The sequence below is a fragment of the Suncus etruscus genome, chromosome 1, assembly GCF_024139225.1.
Source record: "Suncus etruscus isolate mSunEtr1 chromosome 1, mSunEtr1.pri.cur, whole genome shotgun sequence".
Classification (NCBI taxonomy): Eukaryota; Metazoa; Chordata; class Mammalia; order Eulipotyphla; family Soricidae; genus Suncus; species Suncus etruscus.
The window spans coordinates 101,127,090-101,144,642 of record NC_064848.1 but is presented as its reverse complement, the minus strand read 5'-3'; the positions used below and the strand labels follow the sequence as shown (position 1 = coordinate 101,144,642).

Sequence of the window (17,553 nt, the reverse complement as noted above, 5' to 3'; positions counted from 1 at the left end):
ACTTAGATTAAATATTTTTAAAAAATGAAAAATTCATTTTAGTGCGAGGAATGTAATTCTATAGATGAATATTTTTATTCCTTCACTGGGAGCTTTTTGAGTAGAATTAAATAGAATACAGTTTTATTTAATTCTCTCAGTCAAATATTTAATTTTCAGTTACACAGTAGATTAGTGGAAAATGATATGCAAGAACAGAATTGTTGTCTTTTTGTACAAAGTAAGAAATATTTTTAATCAGAAAATAATGTCTTAAACTTTTAATGTAAGGCACTAATATTTAAAAATTGTGTTGAGTTCCATTTCTGCTTGCTCATTTGTAGAAGTCTACTTTAAAAAGTAGGCGATATTAGCAATTAGCTAAAATGATACATGGAAAAGATTTTCAGTGCTCTTAAGTATCTCAAGAAAAACTGAAAATATTATTTTGAATAATTCCTAGATTTTAGCAAAATTCAATAGATTAGATTTTCAAGTGGTTAAAAATCATATCGAATTTTGTGACTCATCTGAAGTATATGTTATTTGTCAACATACTTTTCTTATGGTCCAAGGTAGGTGTGTAAATTTTGCTTCTTGTAAACAATTTATTCAAAGATGTTAGGACACAAAAGCATAGAGCTTAATGGTACATGGGCTTTATGAGAGCACTTTTATGATAAATATCTGGTTCAGTGCAGTTATTGCACAGTTAACTGATAATTTTGGGAACATATTTGTGGATAAAATGACAGCTCTCAGAAAATAATTCTGTTATTTAAGAAAACCTAAGTATTATTTTGACAAAGATTATGTAGGTTCCATTGAGCAATGAAATCTCTTGGAAGTCCATGTTCTCATAATCTTTGAATGGAAACCATTGCTTTACAATTAAGAAACATCTATGGTGGGACCCCATTATAACTTTGTTGCTGGACTTATATAAATTAAACGTATTAAATTTTCTATATGGTGGCTTCATCCTAGAGAATGAAAATTGGCTAGCTTTATAAAGTGATACTTAACTGCTTTCAATTATAAATTGTAATGGGGTTCCATTGTATTTGACTTTTCTTAAATTGAATGTTGTGTAATTCTGCCTTCTTCATGAAGACTTTCATGTTCTCTTCATTCTTTCATTTCAGATTTTTTTTCTTTTTTGGTTTTTAATGCATAGTAATGCTTAGAAACTGCTTACTGGTTTCATAACAGTCATTTACATATATGAATAGCATATAAATATTTTAAATTTCAGATCAAATGGACTCTCTCATTCTTGGAGTGAAAGGATTCCAGACACAAAACATATTTCAGACATCTGTGAAAATGGGAGACCTAGAAGTAACTCTTGGCAAGGTATAGGTCTGAGACTTTGACTGAATACATCTCTCATAACCCAATTCTGTATTCTGTGTACCTTCTTGTAAAGATTTGTTCCTTGCAGTAAGCTATTCAATTATTTTTTCTCAGCAAAGAGGGGCATTTATTATAAAAGTGCAGTTCTTTCTTTTTTTCTGAAATGGGAAAGAATAAAATTTCATATATATGTATATATGTAAATATATATAGAATTATATATTTAGTTCACCAGATGTGTGGAAAAGGTTAGACAATGCTATAAAACTCAATGTTTTGGAACTGCTACAGGTTGTGAATTTTATTCCCCTTGAAAAACCATTTAATTAAAAATAAAGCAGTTGTTTATAACTATATAAATCACTATAAATCATCTTTTTCAGGTAACATGGGAGGCAACAGAAAGAAAGTCAGAGGGAAACGATTTAGACCTCGGTCTAATTCAACTGAGTAAGTCAGAACCTCTAATGGGGGAAAAAGAAAGGCATTCCAAGGTCCTGTACAATCAGTGTGAGAAATTAATTAACCAAATCATCAAAGAACTGTAAACCATACCTCTGGTCTTGGTTTTATCATTGTAAATCTTTTAATTTATTTTTTCTGCCATTTTAAAATTAACCATGGCTTTTCTCTTTTACATAGGCATCTCCGCAACTGTGCCCAAACCAATATTCACTGATAGTGGGGGGCTCACCCTCGCTGCAGGCTTTTTCCTCCAGAAATCTGCCATTGTGGTGTCTTGGTTCCGTTTGAAGGGAATTTTGATAACATTCCTTTCTTCTCATCACCAGGGGCCCATTTCAGAGGGTTCACCCTTCCTCTCCCCAATGTCCACTCGCTCTAGAAGCATCAGGGAACAGTTCTACAAGAGCATGAAACTGCTCACGATGTGAAACCACTGCTCTGAGGTCTTCATGGCTGTCATCTAAGCATTCTCTCAGACTACTGCAATAGTTTCCCTTTTAAATTTTCCTGCCTAGGACATTTAAAAGGGCATTTATCTGAACTCTCTCTTTAATGGAATCATTGTCACTAAATGCAACACTAACCATTTAAAATGATAGCCACACGTTTTTTTTTCCTAATGGAGTTGGAGTCAGATATTACATTTAAGGTTATATAGTTATTGCTGCAAAACTTCTGTGCACTTTGTTTCTTAAGTAAGTACAAGCAAAACCAAGCTTCCTCAAATCTTAAAAAAACAAAAATAAAAATCCTCCTTTGGTATCCTTCTGGACCTTGCCACCTGGTTTTAATTACTCACTTTTTTTTTTTGAGGCCCACCAACATTAACATTTTAAAAAATTGCAACATTCTCAATGACGTTTCTAGTTATCATTCCCAGGATCTCTGGTATTTATCCACTCCTTAATACTTAAAGAATATGTGAAGAGCAGATGAACAACTGCTTGTCAGAAACTTAGTTGAATTTTCTATCATTATATCCTGATATTTTTAGTCCAGGACAATAACATTGTTCTGAAATTTGGACCTCCCTGCTGATGGTATTTTTTGTAAGTGGCTTATTAAAATTTAAGGAGGATATTTTATGTTAGAAACAATAGATACACTCATGTGATACCATTGCATGGTCCAGAATGGCATCATAGAAGTCCATCCTAAATAACTAATCTCTTAGAGTTTATCTTATACGTTTCTAAAACATTTGGATGCTTTAGAGCTCATGGTGGATAAACTCTTCTTGGAATGTTCTTTGATTTGTTTTGCATGAAGTCTTTTGGTAAGAGCTCCTTAGATTATCTTAGTTGTTCACAAGCATAAATATACAAGTACAAGATATTTTTAGGATTTCCTTTGTGTACCTTTAGTGTTTCAACAGTATTTCCTTTAACAAGGCTTTGATAATTCCTAAGAGAAAAGGGTGTGTGTGGGGGGGGTAAAATCCAATAGTATACAAAAGCTGTAAGTTTAGTACCCAAAGAAAGCTTGATATTTAGTAAGATTCACATAATATATATTTTTTTTTGTTTTTGGGTCACACCTGGCGGTGCTCGGGGGTTACTCTGGCTGTCTGCTCAGAAATAGCTCCTGGCAGGCACGGGGGACCATATGGGACACCGGGATTCGAACCAACCACCTTAGGTTCTGGATCGGCTGCTTGCAAGGCAAGCACCACTGTGCTATCTCTCCGGGCCCGAGATTCACATAATATTTTTAAGGCAATCTTACATTAAAATTTTCTACAAAACTCCCACTGACACCATGTGATAAATATCATGATACTATATATATATACATATATATATATATCTTTGATGAATCTTGCCTGTGAGATAATGAAATTATAGCATTTAATAAGACATCATATGGAATTATCTTTGTGAAAAAGTATTATGGATTCCTTTGAATTTTCAGTTTCAGATTTGGGTTACATGATTTAGGTTTTATCAAATGGACCTAAGTTGATGAAGCTGACCATTCTTACTTATTATATGGATATTTTAATTTTTTATTTTGGGGGATTCCTATTTCAGCCCTACTTGGGGGTCATGTGGTGCTTGGGATCAAACCCAGGGCTCCCAAATGCAACACATGTTCTCTAGCTTCTTTAGTCTTTTCCCTGGCCTCTATAACTTTTTCCTTAAAAGGAATTCTAATGAACAACCTACAGGGAATTATGTTTATAGTTTTTTAATGCTTTCCATATTTGTTAATTCCATTTACTTCTGCTATAGCAATCTAATTCTATAAAAATACATTTTTATAAGTGAATATAAAAGAAGTAGGATGATCATAAACAAATATTTGTTTTATTTTTTAGACAAGGAGGTATGATTGGATCTATTATTTCAACATTCCCTTTTGTACCTCATCATCCTACAAGGATGATTTAACTTCCAAATATGAATTATAACATGCACACAGGCTTACTCATCTAACGAACCACAGAGATGTCCTTGCTTGTACTGTTTTTGCCACTTAGGCCTTTTGCATCTTCCTCACTGCTATACATGATGTAAAAAAAAATAAGAAAAAAAAGTGGCTCAGACTTTGTATTATATATTGTGTTTTTACAGAAGGGAGCCCCAAGCACCTGAGCCTGGGCACTCCCTCGCCCAGACAATCCCATCCCAAGGCATAAGCCCCAGGGGCTCTGACAGCCCCCAGACAGGGAGTCTGGATCACAGGTCAGTCTCCATCTGCCCCTTCATTCTGGGCTGCCACTTAATCTCTCTCCAAGTCCTTTCCTTGGCTGAGAAGAGGGTCATGTGATCTCTGACTGACACCCTCCCCTGCCACCCCGTCCAATGTCTGTTTGAAGGTGGTCCTGGTCCAGCCAGCACCAGCTCATTTTCCTCTGCCTTTCCATCCTGGAGAACACAAAGACCTCTCCTAGCCTGTGAAATGCATTTTTTTTTTTTGCATGTTGCGCTACAAGCCAAGTCAAACCACATAGATGGGTTCGTAGCAGTTTAATATGATCCTATGAGCCTAACCACCCAAATGTAGAGGTATTAAGAAACATAGTGAGAAGACACGTAGTATCACAGACTTTCCAGAAGGAACTATTGGGAGATCCCTTCAATAATCATTAGTGAAATGTTCCTTGCGATGCAGGAAATCACCTGCATGTTAACAAGTATCAGTTAGGCCATGTGTGTGTGGCTGTTGGTTTCATAAGACAGCCTAGACACTAGGCCTTTGAGCTCCTAAGATTGTCAGTGAAAGGAACACTACTCGTCCTTGAAGTTTGCTGTGTAAAGATGTTTCACCTGACAACCGCTGCATGGGCTTTTTCTATAGTTTTCCCAGGCCGGTGCATTCACTAGCCTTCTCGACCTGCGGCTGCATTTGCTTTTTCACTTTTTCTTTTTGTGCAAATTCTCAATGGAAATCGTGATGCAAGTTTTTATTGGCTATTTCTGTGAAAAGCACAAGTTGGCAATGATTGTGGCTGAAGGCAAAATGTAACGTGAGTTGTGCCTGAGTCAGGGAATGTTGTCGTAGCAAAAATGGTCTCATAAAATTATAAACAACCAAACTCTTCTTTCTTGGGAGTGAACAGCATATTGTGAGTTTGTACATTGGTTATAGCTAAAATTAAGGGGTGGGGAGCAATTATTGGAATTTTTTCTTTTTTTCTATCTGTGGAAATATATAGTCTTGCTTGAAATATATTTATAGGTAAAAGCAAATGTAAATTCCCCCAAAATATTGTTTTATGGTTTTCCTTGGTTTATTTTCAAACTTACTTAATTTTAAATGCCTTTTATAGAGTGAATTTTTATCTCTAGAAGTTGTTTTTTTTTTTTTTAACGAGAAAAGTGTGTGAGTTCTCAAAATTTTTCAAGTCTGAATTTTTTGAATCGTTATTTGACAAGGATAATTTCTAGAATGTTTTTTTCAGTTTAGGATAAAAGGCAAAATAAAAATAATCCCAGCACTCCCATTAACCTTTTTTTTTTAACATTGTCCTTAGCACAGCAATTCTGATGGAGGCTTTGCCTGATTCATCAGGGAAATGCTGAGTGAGGTTTTTATGCCCCTCTAGTAGTCTCAGAACACATAATAAGACACTCTGAGAGCCCTTTCCCATCAAAACAGGGACACTTTAGTCTGCAGTTCACCACGGAGAGGAAGGAACCCAAACCCAGCTCTAAAATCCTGGAGGTTAATTTGGGCCTCATTTACTTGGCATGGGACCTGAGAATAGAGAAAAATAGGAAGTTTTTCACTCCTTATAGAGCTGCTGGGGCCATCTTTCATAGCTCCATTTTGAAATCTGATCTGGAGAGTAAGACAGAAGCCATGTAAAGCTCTTTCTTTCATATTGGAAAGAGAACTCTGCTCTTTCTTATTGTTCTTAGGGAAGTATATGCCCAAATGTTTGAGTGAAATTGCAACCATCTGAATGTTCTCAAAAAGCACCATTATTGTTTGAAAATCAGGAGCCAAAAGAGAGGTGGCATGCAAACAAAGTAAGCCCTTTTGGATGTTGGTAAATGGAACAGTCTGCAGTACTTTGATGGGCAGTTTCAGATTTGTTTGGAATCCAATTGAAAGGCTTTTCATAAATGTCGAAAACATTTTAGAATGTCTTTAGCCTTTTTTGTCCATGAATTTCTTCTACCATTAGGCAAACAACCTCGTAATTACCCTACATCCAGTTTGGCTTATTTGCTTTAGTCACTTGCATTGGAGGGTAAAGACATCCTTGCTGAGCTTGTGCTGTGTATTTTCAGATTTTCTATCTTGTTCTGCTTTCTTTGTTCCTTCCATTGCTTTCTGCAGGTATTTAAACCCATGGTTCAAAAGAGACTATAATGTAGCTAAGTGGGTAGAAGATGTGAATAAAAACACTGAAGGACCATACTTTAGGTATTTTATAAATTAATTCTATATCATTTTCAAACTCTTCCAGCACATACAATTATGTGCTGGCTCTCTTTCTTGTATCTCCCAATACAAGTTCCTATAGGTGGAAAGGGTTCTTGCTTATTTGCTGCCTTTTAATCTTTGTTTATGGTTTCATGAGCAAGTATAGTTCATTCCTGAATGTTTCAAATGAAGCCATTTGAAAGGGTTACTGATTGATGCATGTCCCTATTACCATCTTGAGCTTTTTAGTAGCTTTCTCTTCATTTTTATGCTATGTAGATTTATATGGGCATGAAACATACTTCCCACTAATACAGATGCATTATTAACCTAAAGAACTTAATTTCCAGAATTTAAAAATTTCATACTGCATTTTCTACTCACTATCTTAAGAGTGCATAGTGCATACAAAAACTCAGAGAAAACCATGAAAAAAAACCAACAAAATGAAATATTGTGGATTTTTCCTTTGAGGGATAATGGTAATTTGATGTAAAAATTATTCAGAAAAATTTTACTAAATGACAGCATGTGGTATAAATTTAAGCTTTATTTGTGTAGTAGAGCCATTCAATACCATAGAGAACTAGCAAAGAAGAGTGTTTCACAGATTCTCAGTAGAGCACTTTTAAAAAAACTTATGCTGATTATCATATAATTATCTAATACTTTAAACAGAATAGGAAGCATATTAAAATTCACAAGATCTCTGGATTCACGAGTCTAGAGTAGCATTTTGGAAACTCAATATTACTCATCACTATAGCTCAATGTAGATCTCAAGATCAGAGAGAATTTCTAAGAAATCTTAGTGACATTGTTTTTACTCTTTGTAAGATCACTGATTTCTTAAAGGTAAATGTCCACTTTATATATTTTTTCTCTGTGAAAATGAATGTAAAGAAAAATATAGAGTTCATTTTAGTCTTTTCTGAGCATATCTTGATGAGAAGCTTTCAGGTTACTTATTGCTATCACCTGGATCAATATTTATAGATATAAACATTTATATTTAATTCTCAGCACCCATATAAGGTGGACTTTCTCTTCCAGTGTACCATTTAGTTTAGACATATATAGTTTGAGAAAATGATTAGACATACCTGCATTTTAATTTGATCCATACATTTGCATTTACCCCCCAGGGAAGCATAACCCTTGCCTGCTCACGAAATGTATCCCGCTTTTTGACCCCTTGTATAGCCCTCCTGCCCTGTCCCTTCGCTTATCCCACTTTCCCACACTGAACCTCATGCACATACACTCACATTCCAACATCCCACCCTCACCTGTAGCTCCCAAGATGGCCAACGTCAAGAAGACAGGTAAGATATTTTGAATGCTGTTTGGAATTTTGGCTAGCCTGCAGTCCTATTTCTCTTTTCTATTTTTTTTCAGGCTTGTGGGCAGATTGTAATTTGTATCAACCATGGAACCAAAATAGAATGGCTTTGATGTCATATGGATTAGGGTTTTTATTTTTTAAATGAACTCAGCACTTTTGCAGCAGTAATTTGTGAAATGGTACTCCGGAAGAGTTGATTCACCTCTCCTGGGTGATCTGAGTAGTATAATGTGGCTCTCAGATAAGAGTTCACATGTCTTACAATCAGCACCCAGGTCTGCCCAGAAGCTGCTTGACAAATGCAATTTGGATGGGGAAATGCTTTAGCAGCCCCACTTGCACGTGCAAAGCTGTAAGGGCAATTTTAGAGGGCTCCTTTATCTTCTCTTAATATGAGATGTTGCTTCCCATTCTGATTAACCTGAAGCATCAATTATTTAATAATGCTATTTATGTTTAAAAATATATTCAATTCAGTTATAATTTGATGGCCATGTTTGGATTAACCAGGGTTATGAGGCTTGAAAATCAACACAGATTTTCTGTGGAAGTACTGAATAATCAAGATGAGATGTCCAGAATCTTTAATATCAAAGATCTCATGAAACAGAGAGAATTTCAACTCTCCATTCAAATTAATTCTCATGGATCAGGAAGCCCCACTTGCATCCACACTTTGGCTTATGCTTTGCCAGCCCTGTGCTTAAGCCTGTATATGCTTTATCTACTGCCACATTTTTCAGGATTTACCTCTTTTGCCATAACCATCAATGCAGACAAAGGTCACTTTGCGAATTACACGTGTGGTGTGTTATTTGTGAAATTCTTATGAAAATACAGTGGAGACTTGTGACTATAGCAATTTGCTGCTGAATATGGTTCAGAAATGTAAACATATTATGCACATCACCATGGAAAACAGAGCAAATGTCCACAGACAGTGGGTTATCACAGTGCCTCACTGGGCTCCCTTATTCAATTCTGATAGGAGTGCAGGTGTTCACACTGTCATCATCGTGACATCTTAATACACCACTAGCCTAGAGCAGTTATTTTGGTCACAGTGCTTTAGACATTGTTTCACCAAGTGAAACGCTGTTGACTTACCTCACTGATATGTTTTTGAGTTCATTCTATGATCTGATAGAAAGCATAGTAACTTAGAAATTAAATAAATAATGTCATTTTTGAGTGCCTTTTATATTCCTTCATTTCCTATTCAGCATGAGGTACAGGCCTCCTTATTTCTTTGCTGTGAATGGAAGAAACTGAGGTCAGAGAGTAACTGAAAGTGGCAAGATTAATAAGTGGTAAATCTGGAATTATGATCCTGGCTCTATTTAATTTCAAAATAGATTTTCATTGTATTTCCTTGTGATTTTTTAAAAGTATCAGGTAAATAATGATTATTTAATTGATATCCAAAGACATTCTAAATCTTTGGAATAAACCACTATGAAGTTTGCATCTGAATACTGCCAAGTGAATAAAGAATTGACCTATGTCCCTTCTGTCTGTCTGCCTTAATTTTAGACTGCACAAGGGGAACAGAACTGAGCTGAGGTTGACTTAACATATATGTTTACAGAATGCAAGTACAAGAAGTCCAATGTAATCCCAATATGCACCAAAGTCTATTAGTACATAGATATACCTGACTATTTAATTCAAATATGGTATCCCCTGTGATATTTTGGTGCTTAAAATGTACTGTCACTAATGATTCACATTTATCCTGGGATTACTTTACAATTCAATGAACAGTGCCCGTGCCTAGTTCCGGTAAAAGCCAAATTGAAGCTAGTGTGTATATGGCAAGGTCAGAAAGAGTTTAGAGACAGTTTTCAAGAAATGTTTTTAAAAGACATTTTGAGAGAAATCTGGACAATTTTTCCCTATAAACTGCCTTTCTTTCTACTTTTATTCTCATTCTTGCTCTGGTGCTCTCCATCTTCCCAAGGCAGTTTCCTTTAAGGCTTGGTGTCTCTTTTCCTACTAAAATTATCTTGCTTAGTTTTAATTCCCCTCAGGTTCAAAGTCATAATTGACTATTGTGTTAACATAAGAATTCATAAAGGTGCCATGTCTTTGATGTTCTGGAGAATATCTAATGTTTTTAATGCCTTACTAATTTTAAACCATATGAAGAAGAGACAAGAGGTGAAGCCTAAACTTCAGGTCCTCTCTCATTTGAAATGGCATGTATGTGACTGGCATGACTGGGGAGCTATAAGAAAACAACTCATGCAAGGGCACACACATTGTAGCAAAGGATTTGTGTGGATTCACTATCCAAAATGGAAGCTGTTTTAAACATTATAACAGAAGGAAAGGGTTATGTATGTATGGAAACAAACTCTAAAATAAAGGAGAAAACAATGACATCATTATACTGTTGGTAGAAGTGCAGATTGTAGATCCTCCTACCCAGTACCTCCCTCTCCACCACACTAGAAGAGGGGGCACATTTTGCTGCAATAAGTATTTGCACTATGATCTAAGAGGATAACTATGGATTGTGTCCATTTTACATCTAGAACAAAGAAGTTGTGGTTCTGGTAGGATAACTGTTGTGAAGAGATAGTTATTGCAGAACTCAGACATCTATTTCTTATTGTTATGGTTTGAATTGACAGTTTTCACTCTCAGCTGTTTGTTTTTTTTAACTCTAAGGAGAAGACAGTATATTTGGACTGTTCCAATGTGCTTGTCCTAAAAACAAAAAAATATCACTGCACATATAGAATCAAATAAGAGTATCAGAGTACATCAAGGCTTATGTGGCTTTTTCAAATAGAAGATACCAAGTTATCCAAATAGAAACGGTGTTTTTGTTTTTGTAAAATTCCAGTCAATAAAGTGTAACAACCTTATTGATAAGATGTATCTTTTAAATGAATTATAAAGTCCCATTTCTATAGCCTTGAATTTCCACCCAGTTTTAAAGTGTTGAATTAGTAGGAACTAATCAGGCCATTTTTGTATGTTCTCATCAGACTCTCTGTGTGGCTGTAACTCTGCACTCCTTACTGCTTGCATGTTTACTAATTTATTATTAAAAACCCTGTATTTGCCTTCGTTCTTTCACAACTAACATACTGGCCTCTGAATGCATGAAATTGGTGTAAACTAGTGTGTGTGACTTAGCAACTAATATTATGAGTTGTATTGTATTTTCAGATCATAAAAATATAAATGGAATTATTATCCTAAGTAACATGTTTATATTGTGGTAAACATATACACAATATTGTTATCCCTTTTCCCATTTTTACTATATAGTATGTATATGTGCACATATACATATATACATACTCTAAGGGATATTTAACTATTGATTTTATAAATGGAAAGTAAAAATCTATATAAATATGGCAACAGCCCATTTTAGTTCTGAAATTCTGAAGCTAAAATTACAGCTTTCATATGTTGTGAATGACACTATTACCCAGTAGCTGAACATCTGCAGTAGTGAGTTACCTATGAAAGTAGGATTCAAAGGGTTTATTCTGAACCCACTTTTCAGATATTTATAAAAGATGATAGATGACCACATAATATTTGTTTCATGTATTCTCAACATCTCAGGACTTTATCTCCTGCCAAGTCTCCTTCTTCATCAACTGGGTCTATTGCATCCAGCAGAAAATACCCTTACCCAATGCCTCCACTTCCCGATGAAGAGAAAAAAGTGAACCGACAAAGTGCTAGGGTAGGTGAAAACTTTCTCCATCTGTTAACTTTCTTATCATTATTCTTATCATTATTATTTTATTCATGAGTTTATAATTTATTATTTTTTTAATATAGGCTGAGTTGGGACAGTACTCAGCATTGCTTGGGAGTTGCTCCTGGCTCTCAGCTTAAGGATCACTCATGGCAATGTTTGAAATCCAATTGGAATGCAGGGGATTGAACTCAGGTTGGCCACATGCAAATCAAGTACCTAAACTTGGGACTAGAACAATAGTACAATGAGTAGGGCTGAACCAGGTTCAACTCCTAGCAGCCCACATGGTGCCCTTAGTACTGTCAGGAGTAATCCCGGAAAGAAGAGCCAGGAGTTAGCCCTGAGTACTGCTGGGCCAGATTTGACCCCAAAACAAATAAAAAACCGAATGCCTAAATCCATATACCAGATGGCCCTGAATTTGTATTTAGAAAAGAGTCATGTTTTATTGTTTGTAAAAGGATCTGCATTCTCAATTAGGAACTTCCTGGAGCTTTGTTTTTTTGGTTTTGGGGAGGAGGTTATGGGATGGGGCATAATTTGGGAGTTACTTCTTTTTTTTTTTTTTCCATGACTCACATTTTTTTTAATTTATTTAAACACCTTAATTACATACATGATTGTGTTTGGGTTTCAGTCATGTAAAGAACACCACCCATCACCAGAGTTACTTCTTAATCTGTGCTCAGTAATTGTTCCCGGTAGTATACAAAGAACCTTGTAGTGCACCTTTATACCCCTACATTTTGAGCATGTGCTTAGTCCATTGAGTTCTTTCTCTGCCCCATCTTGGGGTTTTGGAACTCAGATTTATATTTGTAAATTTATTTTGAACTACTGCATAGTAAATTTAGGATATATTACTATATATTAATTGTAATATATTTATATCTTTTATATTTATTGCAGCCAATATATCACTACATGAAGTAGAGAAGGAATACATTTTGCTTTATCAGTTTTTAATTTAAGTAGAATTTCCAACAATTTAGTAAGTTAGTCTCCTTTTAATTCTTAATTGTCTTACTGAGGTCTTTCACAGATTAAAAACATTCATTAGGTTTTAGGAGTAGGCATCTATGACAGAAAATCTAATTAGTGCCTATAAAAGATGAATAAAATTTGTGTTCAAGAGAAGGATCTCAGAAATCTGTACTTTTTTATTGGGGGAGATTGGGCCACACCCAGCAGCAGTGAAGTATTTACTCCTGGCTCTGCACTCAGGAATCACTCTTGGCAGGCTTGATGAAGCATATGGGATACTGGGGATTGAATCTGTGTTGGCTGCATGCGAGGCAAATGCCCTATCTGCATTGCTATCACTCCAGCCCCAGAAATCTGTAATATTAAAAGAACTTTGTGAACTAGAGAGTATGGGGGTAAGGTGCCTGCAGTATCTGAACCAATATGGCTCCCTAAACTCCAACAGGAGAGATCTCTGAGCATAGTCAGAAGTCATCCCTGAGCACCCTAAGTATACCCCCCACTAATTAAAAAGACAAAACCAAAAACATAACTTGGCAAAGGGTCATGGCAGAATTGAGCAAGCTTTCATATTTAAAAAACCATATTTAGAAAAATAGATATGGAGTCAACCATTTTTATAAAAACATGATTTACCAGAAGTTTTGCCTAAGTGCTAAGTATTTTTTGACCTTTGAATCATAATTTTACTCTATCACAAAGCATTCCCAGAATGCATCCATTAGGTGAAATTTGAGATATAGTAGAGTGGGGCTTGGAGAGGCAGGCCAGCTCTCAGAGGCCTAAGTGAAAGATATAACTAAAGAATGATGATCTTTTCTTGAAGGGCAGGTTCTGTTACATTATGATGTTGATTTTCTCGGAAATAATCTTGCAATAAAATAAACTCTCCATATGAGCAGATTTAACATCTCACAATGTATTCCAGGTTTCTAACTTTGGGTTTTAAAATGTGCTTCAGGGACTGTTTGACACTAATCTTAAATTTGAGGGCTCAAGGTAAGCAGGGTCACTCAAGTTTTAACTTATATAAACTCAGAAAGAGTAGAAAATCACATATCATTAAAGATGAATTAGAGAATTATAAAAAATATTGAAAATGGTATTTTATGAATCATATTTTTAACATTTATATGTTAATGTGAAAAATGTAAAAATGGCAAAGAAGATAAAAGATTTTCAACTTTCTGTCCTTATAAAAACTTGTTAATAGATACTCAGTTGTTTAGGATTTGAGTCTGTGGTAATAAAATCCAAAAGCTGATGTCATCCTCTTCTCTTTGGGATATTTTCTAAATTATTTAAATTATACCTTCTTCTTCCCTTCTCTCCTCCCCCCAATAAATTGCCCACATTTCTGTTTTACTTTTGATAGAGCCATTCTTTAGTAAGGGACATTCTCTTAGCTGTTGGCCATGCCAGAGAACAAATTATAGAAGATGGACTCATATAAGAGCTTATGAAAATGACAACTCACTAGAAGAAAAAGTTGTCACTTGACCCCTACCATGGGCTGAACAAGGCAATTCTGAAGAACTTCACCTCAGTGACAGTTGTATGAAAATTCACATTCCTTTTGCCAGAGAGATAGTATAGTATGTAAGGTGCCTGCCTTACACATGGCTAACAGGGTTTGATCCCATATGGTCCCCTGAGCCTGCCAGAAGTGACTCCTGAGTGAAGAGCCATAGGTAGACCTTGAGCACTGCTGAACATGGAGCCCAGTCCTGTGTAGAACAGGCAGTCTTAGAAAATTGGGTTATCTTTATCAGGGATAGCTAACAGATTCCATAGCTCTTTCTATAAGGAATATGCTTTACTAACCTCCAGACTGGATGACTGAGTATTAAAGTCATATCTTTTCATAAGAGTGGTGACTGGAGAATTCTTAATTTCTTTCTCTCTATGGGCTAATCAGAATCTTCAGATTTCCATGATGTCATTTTATGGTTTCTCCATCTGAAAACTGTCACTTACTATATAATCTCTATAACTATTTATGAGGCTTTGTTTGAAAACTAACTTTTTCATGTAACATTAATTGAGGTTTTCTTTGCAAGCAATTAACTCTACAGAACAGGGAAGCCTAATTATCTACACTTAATCTCCACCAATAGGCATAATCTATACCCAAAGATCCTAACAGAGACTTGGTTTCCAAAAGATGAGAAGATAGGTAGATGTTCAAGAAGATTCAGTATTAAAGGAAATTCTATAGAAAACATCCACTTAGTCATGTTTTTTCTTCTCTTTTGCTTTTCCAGAAACTCATAAGTTACACGCTTTAGATTTCCAGTAATAATGGAATTTGGTTGGAAATTGATTGAACTTAGTGACTCTGATCTTAAGCTTACTTTATTCCTGTTGATACTTAAACCCAAATCATACACTACAGTAATTTTTTATTTTTCTATTCGATCTTTTTTCTCTAGTAAACTAGGTTGCTGTCATATTTGATTTTACGAAAGCTATTTTCAATCCATTAAGACAATTACTGAACACTACTAGTTTGAATTTGCTGTTGAATATGAAGGCAGTCAGAATAAAATTCTAAGGACTGAGCTAAGGAAAAGAAAGAGTTGAGAAAATCCAGAAATGACCATACTTCCCTGAATGCATCATACTACTCAGATATATCAGCTTCTCCAAAGAGAGATAAGATGTTTAGGATGTAGAGATAGGATAAGAAAATGTGTAGTCTGCTCATAAGCCTTAGGTCTATGATTTAAAATATTTAATTATTTAATTATAGGAAGTGCTTTGGGGCCTGGGGACCACTCCCAGTGATTTGGTGCAGCCTGATGGTTCTGTGGTTGTGTCTGGGAGTAAGCAATGATCTTTAAGAAGTGATGGGAGGTGTTAATAGAATCATACTTTTAGGTTGATAGTTCTCAGAATTGTCTGTATAAGAGAATTGTCTGCAGGATTTTTAAAATATAATGAGAAGTATAATTATAAGTAGAGAAATTTTATTAATAGGTCTTATAGATTGACTGGGTAGTACAGTTTTTTTTTAAAACTTCCTCTATCATTGAAACCTGCAACTGAATTGAGAACCACTGACTTGCTGCAATCTTAGACTCCCAAAGTAGCAGTGTGCAGTTAAAAAATAATATTTAAAATTATTTTCATTTAAGGTAGTGCTTAATCAAAAATTCTGAGTAACAACAAATAATAACTTGAGGTGATTGTAATCAAAAGTGGGATACATATTTGGAACTCAGACCTAATTATATAGTTGAAATAACAGTCTACTTTGAATTTTTATATTCTGACTCCTAAGTAAACTAAAAAACAAAAACTGTGTTATCAGGTTCTTTTTCAAAACAAAACTTCAGAAACGATTGGCTTTAAATGAAACACTTGGTTTTAAATTTTCTGTTTTTTTATATTATGATATAAAGTTATGCCACATAGTCGTTCTAGCCCACCTTACTTTGTTTAACTCACATGTTATCTTAGAGCATATAAAATGGATTTGAAATGATTAAATGGAATTTGTTTAAAGATTAAAACACAAACTTGCTGGAGATAAAAATAGAGTTGTTTTTTATTACTTATTTTTTAGACTTATATATGTAAGCATATGTATCTATATAAGTATGAAGGAACACCAAACCATTTTCAACTTCTACTTCCACTTAATGCTTCCTTTATTGACTACATGCAGTGTTGCTTCTCTCTGTTCTGCAGCTATGGGAGACATCCATTTAAGATCAACTGTTTACATGTGATACATCAAAACTGTTTACTTCAACTTTTATAAAAACCCAGACTCACGGAATCACTGCACATCGATCAGCTCTTCAGAAAATACCAAGCCCCTTCAAGACACAACAGAGGAGAGGAAGCGGAACCTTACATCTGGATAACATTTTCTTTTATTTTTTTTCCATTGGCCTAACAATCAATCAAATCATTCATAGAACTAGCAAAATGTTGCATTATAACATGGTACAATAAAGGTACTGGTATGTTAAAGGGATAATCCGCATGACAGATATATATAGAAATATCACTAAAGTTAATTCAAGACCCAAATGTAGCAAGTTTCCTAAGGGACAGCAGGGGATTCAGAACTTGCCATTCTGAAGCACATCCTCATTGTAGACACTAATACTATGTGCATGAAGCTCTTATTTATTGTTTTCCACATTTAAGAAAACAACATCTCATCATAGAAACTAGCATGCAGGGCTAAGCATATAGGATTTTTCTGCAGGACTTTAAAGCTTCGAGAGGCCAATATCCCATATGCTAACTTAACCATGATATTTTTATTTTTGTTTTTTTAAATTTTCATATTTATATCAGCATACAAGGACAATAATTGTACATATGTAAACATTTTTAAAATTTAAAAAAGCAGCTCTTACACACAAGTGTATTTTGCCAAATGCCTAAAAACAATCAAAAACCGTCATCTCATCGTCATCCATCAAATTGATCTTTAACAGTTGTAAACAGATGGTGTAAATATAGCAGTCAATGCTGTAAATGTGTCTTTTCATGATTGTTATTCATAAAAACCATGTGATATCCTTTTCGCTGTACACAGTCTGAAGGCAGTTTCAGTGAATAATTAACTAAGAGGACAAAATGTTCAGCAAAACATGGGGGGAATCTAGTCATATAGCCATTGTCCTTTCTCAAGGCATTGCACGAATGATGGACCCCTCTGGGGTATACTACAGCCTGTCAAATTTTGGTGGCATGTGCCTAATTAAGCAGCTGTTATCTTTCAGTACATCTATTCAGCCTCTGGAGGCCAGGAGCCCCAGAGTGTTAGCACTGCTAAGCTGAAACAAGTGTACCAAAG

The 17,553-nt window shown here is 35.1% G+C and overlaps 1 protein-coding gene across 5 annotated transcripts in view; it reads left to right on the top strand.

Annotated features, from left to right (window-relative positions):
* The window catches only part of ADAM22 (ADAM metallopeptidase domain 22), a 275,390-nt gene extending 258,764 nt beyond the window's left edge, over nt 1-16,626 (top strand). For 2 of the 5 annotated variants that reach the window (XM_049768944.1, XM_049768936.1), the window contains 4 exons: nt 1,235-1,335; nt 1,719-1,785; nt 11,609-11,732; nt 16,428-16,505. In XM_049768944.1, the coding sequence (XP_049624901.1) occupies nt 1,235-1,335; nt 1,719-1,785; nt 11,609-11,732; nt 16,428-16,448 (313 nt within the window). In that variant the 3' untranslated portion in view covers nt 16,449-16,505. Of the gene's footprint in view, nt 1-1,234; nt 1,336-1,718; nt 1,786-4,373; nt 4,485-6,588; nt 6,676-7,970; nt 8,001-11,608; nt 11,733-16,427 lie in introns of all 5 variants that reach the window. The other 3 variants (XM_049768929.1, XM_049768940.1, XM_049768924.1) reach the window with 3 other exon arrangements.
* Nucleotides 16,627-17,553: the final 927 nt, after the last annotated feature.